This window comes from Oncorhynchus kisutch, linkage group LG6 (genome assembly GCF_002021735.2).
Source record: "Oncorhynchus kisutch isolate 150728-3 linkage group LG6, Okis_V2, whole genome shotgun sequence".
Lineage (NCBI taxonomy): Eukaryota > Metazoa > Chordata > Actinopteri > Salmoniformes > Salmonidae > Oncorhynchus > Oncorhynchus kisutch.
The window spans coordinates 14,110,376-14,129,444 of NC_034179.2; the positions used below are offsets into that span (position 1 = coordinate 14,110,376).

Sequence of the window (19,069 nt, forward strand, 5' to 3'; positions counted from 1 at the left end):
CCGCCTTTCCTTCCAATTCTCTGCTGCCAGTGACTGGAACGAATTACAAAAATCGCTGAAGCTGGAGACTCATATCTCCCTCACTAACTTTAAACATCAGCTATCTGAGCAGCTAACCGATCGCTGCAGCTGTACATAGTCCACCCAATCTACCTACCTCATCCCCATACTGTTTTTATTTACTTTTCTGCTCTTTTGCACACCAGTAATGACTTCGCTACAATGGGAAATGTATTGCCTTACCTCCTCATGACATTTGCAAACACTGTATATAGACCTCTTTTTTTTCTATTGTGTTATTGACTGTACGGTTGTAGGTCACAGTTGTAAATGAGAACTTGTTCTCAACTAGCTTACCTGGTTAAATAAAAGGTGGAATTATTATTTTATTTTTTTAATAAATAAGGCTGAGGAGTTTGTCCAGCTCATGAGAATCCTCTACAGATCCACACTGTGTCATGTGAAAATAATGCCACCTGTGGTCAGATCAAACCCATCCTCCACAAACTGGAAGAGAACTTCACAGTGAAGCATGAAGATACAATGTTAGTGGCAACCATCAAAGAGAAGGTGTGGGAGAACCTCTCCGAGTGCTATCAGGATGATGACATTCAATCCTTCCTGCATGAGGACACAGCAATGGACCCCAGATTTAAAGGGAGGCTGGTGAGTGACGCCACCTGGGACAGGCTGAGGAAGGGAACTGTTGAGGAGCCGCAGCAGACAGACAGAGAGCACCAGCAACAGGAGGAGTCTGAAGGAGAGGAAATGGAGGAGACAATCCCTCCATTGTACAAAACAAGGAGTGCCTTGGAGGAGCTGTTCTCAGAGGAGGACAGGGAGTTGAGGTTGACGATCCAACAGGACACCTCGTCCCTCACCGAGCGTGTTGACCTTGAGGTTGAACTCTATAAAGGCCTGGCTCCCAACCCCATCATCACAACCTAGTCTATAATAGTGATTTGATCAAAACATTACCGTTTCTTTTGCTGTAAATAATTGTTTATTTTATATTTCAGAAAATAAAGCAATGTTAATTCTGTTCTTAATTTGTTTTTGTTTTTTTTTGTAAAAAATAACCGAAAGAATACTGTTAAAGTACCGGATGGATAAGCAGTATCGGTAAGAGTAGTAATACCGTTAAAATGTTAACGATACTCATCTCTACCCAGGACAGAAACACATTTAGATCCAACCAAATTATGAGAAAGCAAAAAGAGAACTATTTGACACACTGGAAAGAATCAACCAAACAACTAAACAAATTGGAACGCTATCTCAATCAAATGAATTTATAAAGCCCTTTTTACATCAGCCGATGTCACAAAGTGCTGTACAGAAACCCAGCCTAAAACCCCAAACAGCAAGCAATGCAGATGTCTGGCCCTAAAACAGAGAGTACACAGTGGCAGAATACCTGACCACTGTGACTGACCCCAAATTAAGAAAATCCATGATTATGTACAGACTCAGTGAGCATAACCTTGCTATTGAGAGAGAGGCCATAGCCTGTCTTCTCTCGAGAGCCGTGTCTGCCTATTTATTTAACCTTTATTTAACCAGGAAGGGCTCATTGAGATTTAAAATCTCTTTTTCAAGAGCGTCCTGGCCAAGATAGGCAGCACCAAGTCATGACAAAAATTATAGACGAACAACATGATATACTACAAGTAATCTAGTAAAAACCATTGAATTCACAAGAGTATAACAAAATCAAAAACAACAAATTAAAAACATTGACAGGTCGGGGAATCAGTCTCAAGATCATTCATCAGTGATTTAAAAACATTGACAGGTCGGGGAATCAGTCTCAAGATCATTCATCAGTGATTTAAAAACATTGACAGGTCGGGGAATCAGTCTCAAGATCATTCATCAGTGATTTAAAAACATTGACAGGTCAGGGAATCAGTCTCAAGATCATTCATCAGTGATTTAAAAACATTGACAGGTCAGAGAATCAGTCTCAAGATCATTCATCAGTGATTTAAAAACATTGACAGGTCGGGGAATCAGTCTCAAGATCATTCATCAGTGATTTAAAAACATTGACAGGTCGGGGAATCAGTCTCAAGATCATTCATCAGTGATTTAAAAACATTGACAGGTCGGGGAATCAGTCTCAAGATCATTCATCAGTGATTTGAAAACATTGACAGGTCGGGGAATCAGTCTCAAGATCATTCATCAGTGATTTAAAAACATTGACAGGTCGGGGAATCAGTCTCAAGATCATTCATCAGTGATTTAAAAACATTGACAGGTCGGGGAATCAGTCTCAAGATCATTCATCAGTGATTTAAAAACATTGACAGGTCAGGGAATCAGTCTCAAGATCATTCATCAGTGATTTAAAAACATTGACAGGTCGGGGAATCAGTCTCAAGATCATTCATCAGTGATTTAAAAACATTGACAGGTCGGAGAATCAGTCTCAAGATCATTCATCTGTGATTTAAAAACATTGACAGGTCAGGGAATCAGTCTCAAGATCATTCATCAGTGATTTAAAAACATTGACAGGTCAGAGAATCAGTCTCAAGATCATTCATCAGTGATTTAAAAACATTGACAGGTCGGGGAATCAGTCTCAAGATCATTCATCAGTGATTTAAAAACATTGACAGGTCGGGGAATCAGTCTCAAGATCATTCATCAGTGATTTAAAAACATTGACAGGTCGGGGAATCAGTCTCAAGATCATTCATCAGTGATTTAAAAACATTGACAGGTCGGGGAATCAGTCTCAAGATCATTCATCAGTGATTTAAAAACATTGACAGGTCGGGGAATCAGTCTCAAGATCATTCATCAGTGATTTAAAAACATTGACAGGTCGGGGAATCAGTCTCAAGATCATTCATCAGGGATTTAAAAACATTGACAGGTCGGGGAATCAGTCTCAAGATCATTCATCAGTGATTTAAAAACATTGACAGGTCAGGGAATCAGTCTCAAGATCATTCATCAGTGATTTAAAAACATTGACAGGTCGGGGAATCAGTCTCAAGATCATTCATCAGTGATTTAAAAACATTGACAGGTCGGGGAATCAGTCTCAAGATCATTCATCAGTGATTTAAAAACATTGACAGGTCGGGGAATCAGTCTCAAGATCATTCATCAGTGATTTAAAAACATTGACAGGTCAGAGAATCAGTCTCAAGATCATTCATCAGTGATTTAAAAACATTGACAGGTCGGGGAATCAGTCTCAAGATCATTCATCAGTGATTTAAAAACATTGACAGGTCAGAGAATCAGTCTCAAGATCATTCATCAGTGATTTAAAAATACCAATCGGGACAAGTTCTTCCAGTCTAAAAGTATTTTGTAAGGCGTTTCAAGACGATGGCGCAGAGTACATAAAAGCCCTTTTACCAAATTCAGTTCGGACATTTGAAACAGTTAGCAGGATAAAGTCCAGCGAACGAAGAGAGTACCCACCACATTTCTGAACAATAAAAATGCCCAAATAAAAAGGTAGTAAACCCAAAATGGCTTTGTAAATAAAGTATACCAGTGCCTGAGCCTACGAGTGACTAGAGAAGGCAGCCAACCCTGGTATACAAAGTGCAGTGGTGCGTAAGGGTTTTACAGTTTAAAATAGATCTCAAAGTGCCATAGTAAAGGGTGTCAATTGATCTCAAACACTGAGCGGAAGAATTCATATATAAAATATCCCCATAGTCTAGTAAAGGCATAACTGAAGCTGATACTAGCCTCCTTCTGGCTTCAAAAGAAAAGCAGGCCTTATTCCTAAAATAAAATCCCAATTTCAGCTTCAATATTTTTGTAAGTTGTTGAATATGCAATTTAAAAGAGAGGCCGTCATCAATTAAAATTTCAAGATATTTATATGAGCACATGTGCCTATGTGCACACTGCCCGAGAAAAATTAGGTGGAAACTGAGCTGTACTTCCTAACCTCCTGCCAAATGTATGACCACGTTAGAGACACATATTTCCCACAGATCACACAGACCCACAAAGAATTTGAAAACAAATAAACATTGATAAACTCCTATATCTGTTTGGCAAAATACCGCAGTGTGTCATCACAGCAGCAAGATTTGTGGCCCGTTGCCATGAGAAAAGGTCAACCAGTAGAACACAAACAACATTGTAAATACAACCAATATTCATCTGTTTATTTATCTTCCCTTTCATACTTCAACTATATGCACACTGTACAAAGTCAATAATATAACAATTGAAATGTCTATATTATTTTACAACTTTTGTGAGTGTAATGTTTACTAATGTTTCCCTTGTTTATTTCCCTTTTGTTTATTGTCTATTGTCTATTCTAAGCCCTTTGAATTGAATTGAGAGGTATATAGATGGGCGGTAGCGAGAGAGAGAGAGGGGTAGAAAGAGAAGTAGAGAGAGAGAAGTAGAGAGAGAGAGGGTAGAGAGAGAGAGGGTAGAGAGAGAGAGGGTAGAGAGAAGTAGAGAGAGAAGCAGAGAGAGAGAGGGTAGATAGAGGGAGAGGGGTAGAGAGAGGGAGATAGGGGTAGAGAGAAGTAGAGAGGGGTAGAGAGAGAGGGGGGTAGAGAGGGGTAGAGAAAAGTAGAGAGGGGTAGAGAGAGGGGGGTAGAGAGGGGTAGAGAAAAGTAGAGAGAGAGGTAGAGAGAGAGAGAGGGGTAGAGAGAGGTAGAGAGAGGTAGAGAGAGGTAGAGAGAGGTAGAGAGAGGTAGAGAGAGAGAGAGAGAGAGAGAGAGGGATAGAGAAAAGTAGAGAAAGAAGGAGGGGTAGAGAGAGGGATAGAGAAAAGTAGAGAAAGAGGGAGGGGGTAGAGAGAGGGATAGAGAAAAGTAGAGAAAGAGGGAGGGGTAGAGAGAGGGATAGAGAAAAGTAGAGAAAGAGGGAGGGGTAGAGAGAGGGATAGAGAAAAGTAGAGAAAGAGGGAGGGGTAGAGAGAGAGATAGAGAAAAGTAGAGAAAGAGGGAGGGGTAGAGAGAGAGATAGAGAAAAGTAGAGAAAGAGGGAGGGGTAGAGAGAGAGAGAGAGAGAGAGAGAGAGAGGGGGAGGGGTAGAGAGAAAGAGAGAGAGAGAGGTAGAGAAAGAGAGAGGGGGTAGAGAGAAAGGTAGATAGAGATAGATGGAGAGAGAGGGGTAAACAGCTGACAGGGAGAGATATGTCCTCTCAACATGAATGTTTGGGCATTGTGTGTGGGCAGCATGAGAAAAGTGCTGTCAGAGGTAAGAATCTGGTACTGTGAAAAAGGGTAGGAACTCTGGCTCCCCCTGCAGTTCATGATTTATACTGCAGTTAAATGTGTACGAAAGTGTAGTTTGGCGAAGGAAGACCAAGGCAACATGGAGCTAAACAACTCAATCACTGAAAGTGAATTACTTACCACTAGGCTTTTGTAAAGGCTATGTGCAAGTGTTGATGTCGCAGTCTGTCACCATCCCCGAATCTGTGTGTGTGTGTGTGTGTGTGTGTGTGTGTGTGTGTGTTCATCCATGTGTGTGTGTCCTCACCGCCTCTTGGATCTCACAGCGGAAGACATGTATACGGAAGATCTCTGCGTTGTAGTGGCTCTCTGTGAAGGCAAAGCAGTCAGTCTCAGGCGTGCCGTCATGACCACGCACACAGAACATGATCTTGTAGATGGGGTAACTGGCTATCTCTGTGCTTGTCTGGGGGTCCAGCAACCTGTAGAGAAACAGGCAGGTAAGGTTATGGCTGTTATAGTTCAAAGTTAATTGGTAAAAGTAAAATATAGATGATACACAGATTATATACAGCCTATATAGAGACTACATACAGCCTATATACAGCCTATATAGAGACTACATACAGCCTATATAGAGACTATATACAGCCTATATAGAGACTACATACAGCCTATATAGAGCCTATATAGAGACTACATACAGACTACATACAGCCTATATAGAGCCTATATAGAGACTACATACAGATTATATAGAGCCTATATAGAGACTACATACAGATTATACAGCCTATATAGAGACTACATACAGATTATATACAGCCTATATAGACTACATACAGATTATATACAGCCTATATAGAGACTAGATACAGATTATATACAGTCTATATAGAGACTACATACAGATTATATACAGCCTATAGACTACATACATATTATATACAGCCTATATAAAGCCTACATACAGATTATATAGAGACTACATACAGACGATACACATATTATATAGAGCCTATATAGAGACTACATACAGCCTATATAGAGACTATATACAGCCTATAGAGACTACATACAGATTATATACAGCCTATATAGAGACTATATACAGCCTATATAGAGACTATATACAGCCTATATAGAGACTATATACAGCCTATATACAGCCTATATAGAGACTATATACAGCCTATATAGAGACTATATACAGCCTATATAGAGACTATATACAGCCTATATAGAGACTATATACAGCCTATATAGAGACTATATACAGCCTATATACAGATTATATACAGCCTATATAGAGACTATATACAGCCTATATAGAGACTATATACAGCCTATATAGAGACTATATACAGCCTATATAGAGACGATATACAGCCTATATAGAGACTATATACAGCCTATATAGAGACTACATACAGATTATATACAGCCTATATAGAGACTACATACAGATTATATACAGCCTATATAGAGACTATATACAGCCTATATACAGTCTATATAGAGACTACATACAGATTATATACAGTCTATATAGAGACTACATACAGATTATATACAGTCTATATAGAGACTACATACAGATTATATACAGTCTATATAGAGACTACATACAGATTATATACAGTCTATATAGAGACTACATACAGATTATATACAGTCTATATAGAGACTACATACAGATTATATACAGTCTATATAGAGACTACATACAGATTATATACAGTCTATATAGAGACTACATACAGATTATATACAGTCTATATAGAGACTACATACAGATTATATACAGTCTATATAGAGACTACATACAGATTATATACAGTCTATATAGAGACTACATACAGATTATATACAGTCTATATAGAGACTACATACAGATTATATACAGCCTATATAGAGACTATATACAGATTATATACAGTCTATATAGAGACTACATACAGATTATATACAGCCTATAGACTACATACATATTATATACAGCCTATATAAAGCCTACATACAGATTATATAGAGACTACATACAGACGATACACATATTATATAGAGCCTATATAGAGACTACATACAGCCTATATAGAGACTATATACAGCCTATAGAGACTACATACAGATTATATACAGCCTATATAGAGACTATATACAGCCTATATAGAGACTACATACAAATTACATACAGCCTATATAGAGACTATATACAGCCTATATAGAGACTATATACAGCCTATATACAGCCTATATACAGCCTATATACAGCCTATATAGAGACTATATAGAGACTATATACAGCCTATATAGAGACTATATACAGCCTATATAGAGACTATATACAGCCTATATAGAGACTATATACAGCCTATATAGAGACTATATACAGCCTATATAGAGACTATATACAGCCTATATACAGCCTATATAGAGACTATATACAGCCTATATAGAGACTATATACAGCCTATATAGAGACTATATACAGCCTATATACAGCCTATATAGAGACTATATACAGCCTATATAGAGACTATATACAGCCTATATAGAGACTATATACAGATTATATACAGCCTATATAGAGACTATATACAGCCTATATAGAGACTACATACAAATTATATACAGCCTATATAGAGACTATATACAGCCTATATAGAGACTATATACAGCCTATATAGAGACTATACACAGCCTATATAGAGACGATATACAGCCTATATAGAGACTATATACAGCCTATATAGAGACTACATACAGATTATATACAGCCTATATAGAGACTACATACAGATTATATACAGCCTATATAGAGACTATATACAGCCTATATAGAGACTACATACAGATTATATACAGCCTATATAGAGACTATATACAGCCTATATACACACTACATACAGATTATATACAGCCTATATAGAGACTATATACAGCCTATATACAGACTACATACATATTATATACAGCCTAGAGACTACATGCAGATTATATACAGCCTATATAGAGACTACATACATATTATATAGGAGACTACATACAGACTACATAGAGACTATATACAGATAATATACAGCCTATATAGAGACTACATACAGACTATATACCGCCTATATAGAGACTACATACAGACTACATACATATTATATAGAGTACATACAGATTATATAGAGCCTAGAGACTACATACAGACTATATACCGCCTATATAGAGACTAGATACAGACTACATACATATTATATAGAATACATACAGATTATATACAGCCTAGAGACTACATACAGACTATATAGAGACTACATACAGATTACATAAACTATAGGAGATTATATCCAGATTATATAGAAACTATATAGAGATTATATCCAGCCTATATAGGAGATTATATCCAGATTATATAAAAACTATATAGAGATTATATCCAGCCTATATAGGAGATTATATCCAGATTATATAGAAACTATATAGAGATTATATCCAGCCTATATAGGAGATTATATCCAGATTATATAGAAACTATATAGAGATTATATCCAGCCTATATAGGAGATTATATCCAGATTATATAGAAACTATATAGAGATTATATCCAGCCTATATAGGAGATTATATCCAGATTATATAGAAACTATATAGGAGATTATATCCAGCCTATATAGGAGATTATATCCAGATTATATAGAAACTATATAGGAGATTATATCCAGATTATATAGAAACTATATAGAGATGATATCCAGCCTATATCCAGATCATATACATCCTATATCCAGTTTATATCCAGATTAGAGGTCGACCGATTATGATTTTTCAACACCGATACCGATTATTGGAGGACCAAAAAAAAGCAGATAACGATTTTTATATATATATTTGTAATAATGACAATTACAACAATACTGAATGAACAAGGAACACTTATTTTAACTTAACATAATACATCAAAAAATCTATTTAGTCTCAAATAAATAATGAAACATGTTCAATTTGGTTTAAATAATGCAAAAACACAGTTTTGGAGAAGTAAAAGTGCAATATTGTGCCATGTAAAAAAGCTAATGTTTAAATTACTTGCTCGGAACATGATAACATATGAAAGCTGGTGGTTCAATACTCCCAGTTCTTAAATATTCCCAGTTAAGAAGTTTTAGGTTGTAGTTATTATAGGAATTATGATGTGTCTACTATTTCTCTCTATACTATTTGTATTTCATATACCTTATTGGATGTTATTGGATGACTATTGGATGTTCTTATAGGCACTTTAGTATTGCCAACCTAAACTCCGGAGTTGATAGGCTTGAAGTCATAAACAGCGCTGTGAGTCAAGCATTGCTAAGAGCTGCTGGCAAACGCAGTAAAGTTTGAATGAATGCTTACGAGCCTGCTGCTGCCTACCACCTCTCAGTCAGACTGCTCTATCAAATATCAAATCATACTTATAATATAATAAACACAGAAATACGAGACTTTGGTCATTAATATGGTAAAATCCAGAAACTATCATTTCGAAAGCAAAACGTTTATTCTTTCAGTGAAATATGGAACCGTTCTGTATTTTATCGAACAAGTGGCAACCCTAAGTCTAAATATTGCTGCTACATTGCACAACCTTTAAATGTTGTCATTATTATGTATAATTCTGGCAAAATAGTTTGCAACGATCCAGGCTGCCCAAACTGTTGCATATACCCTGACTCTGCTTGTAATGAACGCAAGAGAAGTGACACAATTTCCCTAGTTAATATCACCCGCTAACATTAATTTATTTTAACTAAATATGAAGGTTTAAAAAATATTTACTTCTATGTATTGATTTTAAGAAAGGCATCGATGTTTATGGTTAGGTACATTCGTGCAACGATTGTGACTTTTTCGAGAATGTGCTTTTGTTAAATCCTCCCCCGTTTGGCGAAGTAGGCTGTGATTCGATGATAAATTAACAGGCACCGCATTGATTATATGCAACACTGAACAAGCTAGTTAACCTAGTAATATCAACCATGCGTAGTTAACTAGTGATGCAAGCCTGTGACCAGTGCTTGAGTGAAAGAGAAAGGTGGAGTAGGGACAAGAGTGTCAGGTAACGTTAACTTAGCTAGCTAACATCAAATCAGCCTGAATTAACTTTATTTAGTTAGGCAACTCTTTAAAAGCATAAGCTATCATTTTTATAACAAGTGTATGGCTTACTTTACAAGACAGAGAAGAGGCAGAATCCCGGGAGTGAGGTAGGGATGTATGAGGGACAGAATGGAGCAGAGGAAAGGAGAGAGCCAGGAGTGGAGACAGAAGGAGAAGAGAGCAGAGAGAAGGAGAGAGCCAGGAGTGGAGACAGAAGGAGAAGAGAGCAGAGAGAAGGAGAGAGCCAGGAGTGGAGACAGAAGGAGAAGAGAGCAGAGAGAAGGAGAGAGCCAGGAGTGGAGACAGAAGGAGAAGAGAGCAGAGAGAAGGAGAGAGCCAGGAGTGGAGACAGAAGGAGAAGAGAGCAGAGAGAAGGAGAGAGCCAGGAGTGGAGACAGAAGGAGAAGAGAGCAGAGAGAAGGAGAGAGCCAGGAGTGGAGACAGAAGGAGAAGAGAGCAGAGAGAAGGAGAGAGCCAGGAGTGGAGACAGAAGGAGAAGAGAGCAGAGAGAAGGAGAGAGCCAGGAGTGGAGACAGAAGGAGAAGAGAGCAAAGAGAAGGAGAGAGCCAGGGGTGGAGACAGAAGGAGAAGAGAGCAGAGAGAAGGAGAGAGCCAGGAGTAGAGACAGAAGCAGAAAAGGAGAAGAGAGCAGAGAGAAGGAGAGAGCCAGGAGTGGAGACAGAAGGAGAAGAGAGCAGAGAGAAGGAGAGAGCCAGGAGTAGAGACAGAAGCAGAAAAGGAGAAGAGAGCAGAGAGAAGGAGAGAGCCAGGAGTGGAGACAGAAGGAGAAGAGAGCAGAGAGAAGGAGAGAGCCAGGAGTAGAGACAGAAGCAGAAAAGGAGAAGAGAGCAAAGAGAAGGAGAGAGCCAGGAGTGGAGACAGAAGGAGAAAAGGAGAAGAGAGCAGAGAGAAGGAGAGAGCCAGGAGTGGAGACAGAAGGAGAAAAGGAGAGCAGAGCAGAGAGAAGGAGAGAGCCAGGAGTGGGGACAGAAGGAAAAAAGGAGAAGAGAGCAGAGAGAAGGGGAGAGCCAGGAGTAGAGACAGAAGGAGAAAAGGAGAGGAGAGCAGAGAGGAGAGAGCCAGGAGTAGAGACAGAAGGAGAAAAGGAGAGGAGAGAAGGAGAAGAAAGAGGAGTAACGCCAAGTACGCACCACCGGCAACCCGGATGGGACCACAGACACACATGCGCGCAGACACGTGCACACACACACACACAATATTCTCCGGTGTTGGTTTGTTTGACAAGCAGTCCTGACCTGACAGTGCCCTCTGAGACGCCGGGCACAGATAGGGTGACGTCCAGTGGTAGCTGGCACTGCCCTCTGAGGACGGTCATCATGCAGAGAGCTTCCACCTCACTGCGGGGGGCGTTGACTGAGGCACAGCCCAGGTAGGTCAGCTTATTGAAGACCACACTGTCCTCGTCTGGGATGGGTGTACTGGGGCTGCACTCCGATGATGACTCATCCCCTGTGGAAGTCAAAGGTCACACAGAGAGGGTCTAGTGAGAGGGAGAGACATCAGATTAACCCTGAATCCAAACTCTAACCGTAGACCCTACCCCTAGGACATTGGATATACAGAATAGATATTTCCACCCAGCCAATCAGAAGACAAGATGAGGCTATTACCGAGGTTCTGACATCTATCCAATCCTCTCATATCTACAGAAGTGTCTAAGGTGTAGAGGGGCCCATTCAATCCAGCCAGCTGGAGATGATTATTTTGCGTTAAAAAACCACTCCAGGCCACTCTTGAATGTCTAGAAATAGATAGATTACCATGTGCAAATGATCATGGATCTATATATTTTCCAATATGAGCACTTTTTCTAGACCACAAATAGATTTTGACAAACAAATCCATAAAAATAGAAATCTGCTGAATTTCGAAACCCCGATATGGCCCTTGAGCCAAAACGTTCCCTACCCTCGGTGTAAGGGTTGATTTGGTATCCTTGCTCTGACTCACCGCGGTACGATCGTTCATTTAGCTCGCTCTCCTGTGCACCTTGTGCGGATTGGACGGGCAGAACCATCTCAACTTTTGGCAGGGTGTTGAGGGGGTCGCTAAGGGGGTCAGGGCACGGTTGGGGCACAGACTGGGGTGGTACTGCTGTGGTGGGCTGGGACACATGGTCCCCCCCTCCCACCTGGTCTCCCCAGCCACCACCGCCACCGCTCAGAATCTGGTCAGCTACAGAGGGGTCCATCAGAACATCCTCCAGCTCCTTCTTCAACTGCTGCTCACTGCCATTTCCCACAATCTGTTGTCACACACACACACACACACACACACACACACACACACACACACACACACACGGTCAGGCGGATGGATGCACACAAACAGACAGAGAATCCCAGAGGCAGACACACAGATGGGGAATACGGTCAAAATACAAGGTTATTATCATTCATCAAGCTACCTAAGAAACAGTTAATTAACCTCAGTAACCTTTTTCCTCCCCAATTACCTGAATGGCTAGGTTTAACATGTTATACTGAATGGCTAGGTTTAACATGTTAAACCTAGCCATTCAGTATAACATGTTAAACCTAGCCATTCAGTATAACATGTTAAACCTAGCCATTCAGTATAACATGTTATACTGAATGGCTAGGTTTAACATGTTATACTGAATGGCTAGGTTTAACATATTATACTGAATGGCTAGGTTTAACATATTATACTGAATGGCTAGGTTTAACATGTTATACTGAATGGCTAGGTTTAACATGTTATACTGAATGGCTAGGTTTAACATATTATACTGAATGGCTAGGTTTAACATGTTATACTGAATGGCTAGGTTTAACATGTTATACTGAATGGCTAGGTTTAACATGTTATACTGAATGGCTAGGTTTAACATATTATACTGAATGGCTAGGTTTAACATGTTATACTGAATGGCTAGGTTTAACATGTTATACTGAATGGCTAGGTTTAACATGTTATACTGAATGGCTAGGTTTAACATGTTATACTGAATGGCTAGGTTTAACATGTTATACTGAATGGCTAGGTTTAACATGTTATACTGAATGGCTAGGTTTAACATGTTATACTGAATGGCTAGGTTTAACATGTTATACTGAATGGCTAGGTTTAACATGTTATACTGAATGGCTAGGTTTAACATGTTATACTGAATGGCTAGGTTTAACATGTTATACTGAATGACTAGGTTTAACATGTTATACTGATCTTGAGATTCTCTCCAAGTGATTGACAAGGGAATTATCAAAACGGAAGAAGTAACAAGTGATTAGTATGTGAATTAATTTAGTATTGTGAATCCATTAGATCACTAAAGGTGGGTTAACGAGTGTCTAGATACTACTTCTGGTATGTCTGTTTATAAATTGTAGCCTATCGAAGAAGAGAAAGCACATTCTCACTATCTACAGGTGCCAAGATCATCGAGCTGACAGACGCTAAGCAAAAGAGGACATTACAGTAACAGAGTGGCACAAAAACTGCAACACCAACTAGTTAAGACTGCGAAGCATAGTCCTCAGCCTACAGCAGAAGCCTAACAGCACATCACACCCTAAAGTGGCGGACAAGGCTACAAGAGGGGGAACTCAGGAGGGGTGACTGGGGGTCTGGCCCGAAAGCCCGGGACTGATAGCTAGAACAAGATCTTGCTCCAGAGCAACTGAGCTAGCTGCTACCTCCTCACAAGACAATCTAGGGCAATCAAATCATTCAACAGCTAATCAAAAACACTTAGAACCTCACCGAGCACAGACAGTGTCACCACAGAATCACAGCACAGAGAGGGAGAGAGAGAGATAAACTGACCTTAAAGCTGACCCCTTCCTCAGAAATCACCTGCGTAACAAACAACACATTTAGACACAATGTGCTACATACCTCTACCTAGTGGGCTTGGGGAGAAGTGACTAACAGGGAATTTTTTTTTCAAATAAATTCTGGTGATTAATAAATATGGTGATGATGTGTACAGTTGGAGTTGAAACTTGTGAGTTTAAATTTTAACATTCCTTAGGCTGGTCTAAATATCTTCTACCTCAACCAAAGGAAATTGAGTAGACTGAGTAGCCTGCCCGTGAATAGCTGGGTATAGTCATTTCAGTAGTCCACTAGCACCACCTGCTGGTGACTTCAAAGCACTACATCATCACAAGATGGGTCTGTCCAGAGGCACCAAGTAAAGAAAAACATTTAAGGGGAAACTAACATAAATGTTAACAAACATATATATACGCACACATAGACTTATTATGTCTGTATATTACGTGTGTGTGTATATAGTGTGTGTGTGTGTGTGTGTGTATGTATATATATATATATAAATAAATAAATATATATACACATATACACACACACGAGCAAAAAAGTATTTAGTCAGCCACCAATTGTGCAAGTTCTCCCCCTTAAAAAGATGAGAGAGGCCTGTAATGTTCATCATAGGTACACTTCAACTATGACAGACAAAATGAGGAAAAATAATCCAGAAAATCACATTGTAGGATTTTTAATGAATCTATTTGCAAATTATGGTGGAAAATAAGTATTTGGTCAATAACAAAAGTTTCTCAATACTTTGTTATATACCCTTTGTTGGCAATGACAGGGTCATTGTCTTCACAAGGTTTTCACACACTGTTGCTGGTATTTTGGCCCATTCCTCCATGCAGATCTCCTCTAGAGCAGTGATGTTTTGGGGCTGTTGCTGGGTAACACAGACTTTCAACTCCCTCCAAAGATTTTCTATGGGGTTGAGATCTGGAGACTGGCTAGGCCACTCCAGGACCTTGAAATGCTTCTTACGAAGCCACTCCTTCGTTGCCCAGGCGGTGTGTTTGGAATCATTGGCATGCTGAAAGACCCAGCCACATTTCATCTTCAATGCCTGTGCTGATGGAAGGAGGTTTTCACTCAAAATCTCACAATACATGGCCCCATTCATTCTTTCCTTTACACAGCCCCAAAGCATGATGTTTCCACCCCCATGCTTCACAGTAGGTATGGTGTTCTTTGGATGCAACTCAGCATTCTTTGTCCTCCAAACACGACGAGTTGAGTTTTTACTAAAAAGGTCTATTTTGGTTTCATCTGACCATATGACATTCTCCCAATCTTCTTCTGGATCATCCAAATGCTCTCTAGCAAACTTCAGACGGACCTGGACATGTACTGGCTTAAGCAGGGGGACACGTCTGGCACTGCAGGATTTGAGTCCCTGGCGGCGTAGTGTGTTACTGATGGTAGGCTTTGTTACTTTGGTCCCAGCTCTCTGCAGGTCATTCACTAGGTTCCCCCGTGTGGTTCTGGGATTTTTGCTCACCGTTCTTGTGATCATTTTGACCCCACGGGGTGAGATCTTGCGTGGAGCCCCAGATCGAGGGAGATTATCAGTGGTCTTGTATGTCTTCCATTTCCTAATAATTGCTCCCACAGTTGATTTCTTCAAACCAAGCTGCTTACCTATTGCAGATTCAGTCTTCCCAGGCTGGTGCAGGTCTACAATTTTGTTTCTGGTGACCTTTGACAGCTCTTTGGTCTTGGCCAAAGTGGAGTTTGCAGTGTGACTGTTTGAGGTTGTGGACAGGTGTCTTTTATACTGATAACAAGTTCAAACAGGTGCCATTAATAAAGGTAACGAGTGGAGGACAGAGGAGCCTCTTAAAGAAGTTACAGGTCTGGGAGAGCCAGAAATCTTGCTTGTTTGTAGGTGACCAAAAACGTATTTTCCACCATAATTTGCAAATAAATTCATAAAAAATCCTACAATGTGATTTTCTGGAGAAAAAAAATCTCATTTTGTCTGTCATAGTTGAAGTGTACCTATGATGAAAATTACAGGCCTCTCATCTTTTTAAGTGGGAGAACTTGCACAATTGGTGGCTGACTAAATACTTTTTTGCCCCACTGTAGATATAATAGACTACAGTGTATTCATGTTTATTTACAGTACATCATTGGCTTCTTCTCCTCTGGATGTGCTGTATAACCACATTGTAAATATAGGCTAATGAAAATGTACTGTAGGCTAGTTTTCCCTTTGACAGCATAAAATGGTATAGACCCACATGAACAGTAGGGCTGGCACAACTGCTGTATAACCATGTAACCGACAGTTATGGATAAAATAACAGGCCTAACCCCCCCAAAAAACATTATCTCTAACCACCCCCCACCCAAAGAACTGCTAGCTGAAGACGGGATGTCTGGTCATTCGTGCAGTTGAGTCCGTTTTAGCGATAAAACGTGATGAAACTTTGTTGCCCCTTGCTGAAACAAGCAAGGTGTTGTAGCAAACGATGAATTGAATGGGCTTGGAACATCTAACTTTGGCTAGTAAACTCATAGGTACACTCGCAATAGCCGCCTGGTATTGTGATGCAATAATTTCCATGGTAATGGAGAATTTCATTTTAACTGATGTGGCTCATGCAATGGAATGTATATTTTGTAATGTCAGTTGAGTTGAGTGGTGCATCTGCAGTAGCTCGTGAGGGACTTAGGGGCCAAGAAAAATCTATTCAGCCTCCTGAGGTTGAAGAGGCGCTGCTGTTGCACCTTCTTCACCACGCCGTCTGTGTGAAGTGACCATTTCAAGTTGTCACTGATGTGCATGCAGAGGGACTTGTGGAATAATCTCCAAAACTCTCAAATGTGATGATTTGGTGCCTCTAGGGCAATTCAGACAGCTAATTTTTATTTATCTGTTATTTTACCAGGTGAGTTGACTGAGAACACATTCTCATTTACAGCAAAGACCTGGGGAATAGTTACAGGGGAGAGGAGGGGGATGAATGAGCCAATTGTAAACTGGGGATGATTAAGTGACCATGATGGTATGAGGGCCAGATTGGGAATTTAGCCAGGACACCGGGGTTAACACCCCTACTCTTATGATAAGTACCATGGGATATTTAGTGTCCACAGAAAGTCAGGACACCCAGTTAACGTCCCATCTGAAAGACAGCACCCTACACAGGACAATGTCCCCAATCACTTATAGTGTATATTTTTGTTATTACAGGGCTCATATGTGAAAGAGACCTTGGTCTCAGCATGACTCCTTGTCAAAATAAATGTTACATTCAAAAAACTCCATCACTGCATTGCTTAGGCCTACACCACCTACCCAGGAAGTTCAGATCTACAGTGCAAATATCACAGGGTTAGGTAGGGGCACAGGGCCAAGGAAGTAACCTGGTCCCAGATCTGTTAGTGCATGTCTACTCCACTTGTCATTGTCAATGTTTGACATGACAATGTTCATAAAGAGTTGGAGAGCAGCAACAGACTGGCATCCAGGCTAAAGGTGAAAGGTTGTGAGTGAATTAGATCCGGGCACGTTAGAGTTCTGTCCACTCACCTAGGTACTCTTTCTTTTGTCTTACCTTCAGTCCTGTCTTTTCGTCATCACTACCGTTATTAATGGAGGAGCCTGGGGTGTCGTCCCCCAGCCGCGACACCAGCACAAAGTCCTCACTGTTCAGGGTGGACACTGAGTCGGACGACACGCTAATTTTCCCCACCAAGGCCTTGTCATCCATGACAGCTAAACCAAGCCAGACGCATGAATGGAGGGGAAATGAGTCAAATCACCTGGAAAGGAAAAACAAAAATAAAAGTAATGATGAATGATGAAATGATATAGAATTTATTATTTAACCTCAAGAAAAACAGTAGGGGAAGTATCAATAACTCCTACAGGGAGCTTGAGGTTGAGCTTGAAGAAAAACGGTAGGGAAAGTATCAAGAACTCCAACAGGGAGCATTGAGGTTGAGCTTGTGCAGTTACACATAAGCACCTGATGGTGGCAACAGTGAGCTAGTTCTTTTGTTGAAATAAGAGGAAAAGGACAGTTTGAGAGAGAGAAGGAAGGATAAAGGCAGAAAGAGGGATGTGGATGAGAAATGGAGAAAGAAAGCAGAGAGAGGGAAGAAAATAAAGATCCATATTTTGCATTGAAAGTTGAGTCATTCATTTCAGTAAAGTATAATATAAAACATCTGCAAAGTAACGCAAGGTAAAGTTTTAGCCATGGTGCTGCAAAATCAAGTGTCATACAATACAAAGCCAATGTGTGTGTGGATATGAGGGAGGTAAGCCTGGACATGGGCGGGGCACGCCACTTGTCAGAAACATCCCCTCCATCACAGTAGTTTTTCTTTTACCTTTATTTAACTAGGCAAGTCAGTTAAGAACAAATTCTTATTTTCAATGACGGCCTAGGAACAGTGGGTTAACTGCCTGTTCAGGGGCAGAACGACAGATCGGGGATTTGAACTTGCAACCTTTCGGTTACTACTCCAATGCTCTAACCACTAGGCTACCCTGTCCTAATGCAGGACTGTTCAAAAGCAGCAGCACTGTGGAATACTATTCGAGAAGGTCCTTCACACTCATTTCCTAGGAGGCAAAGGTCCAGATAGATGTTTTCATTTATCGGTGTAGTTAACAAAAAAAGACCTACAGTACCAGTCAAAAGTTTACTATTTTCTACATTGTAGAATAATAGTGAAGACATCAAAACTATGAAATAACACATATGGAATGTATTTTATATTTGAGATTCTTCAAAGTAGCCACCCTTTGGCTGACTTGCCTAGTTAAATTAATGTTTAATTTGCCTTGATGACAGCTTTGCACATCCTTGACATTCCCTCAACCAGCTTCATGAGGCAGTCACCTGAATGCATTTAAATTAACAGGGCTGCGGTATGACCGTATTACCGCCACACCGGCGGTCACGAGTCATAAA

At 40.0% G+C, this 19,069-nt stretch overlaps 1 protein-coding gene across 3 annotated transcripts in view; it reads right to left on the reverse strand.

Moving 5' to 3' along the window:
• LOC109893632 (rab GTPase-activating protein 1-like) overlaps positions 1–19,069 on the reverse strand; it is a 154,160-nt gene that overhangs the window by 128,201 nt on the left and 6,890 nt on the right. For 2 of the 3 annotated variants that reach the window (XM_031826237.1, XM_031826238.1), the window contains 5 exons: positions 17,702–17,909; positions 14,127–14,156; positions 12,288–12,582; positions 11,573–11,786; positions 5,491–5,665 (listed from right to left, as the gene is read on the reverse strand). In XM_031826237.1, coding sequence (XP_031682097.1) covers positions 5,491–5,665; positions 11,573–11,786; positions 12,288–12,582; positions 14,127–14,156; positions 17,702–17,857 — 870 coding nt within the window. In that variant the 5' untranslated portion in view covers positions 17,858–17,909. The remainder of the gene's footprint in view (positions 1–5,490; positions 5,666–11,572; positions 11,787–12,287; positions 12,583–14,126; positions 14,157–17,701; positions 17,910–19,069) is intronic. The other variant, XM_031826239.1, reaches the window with a different exon arrangement.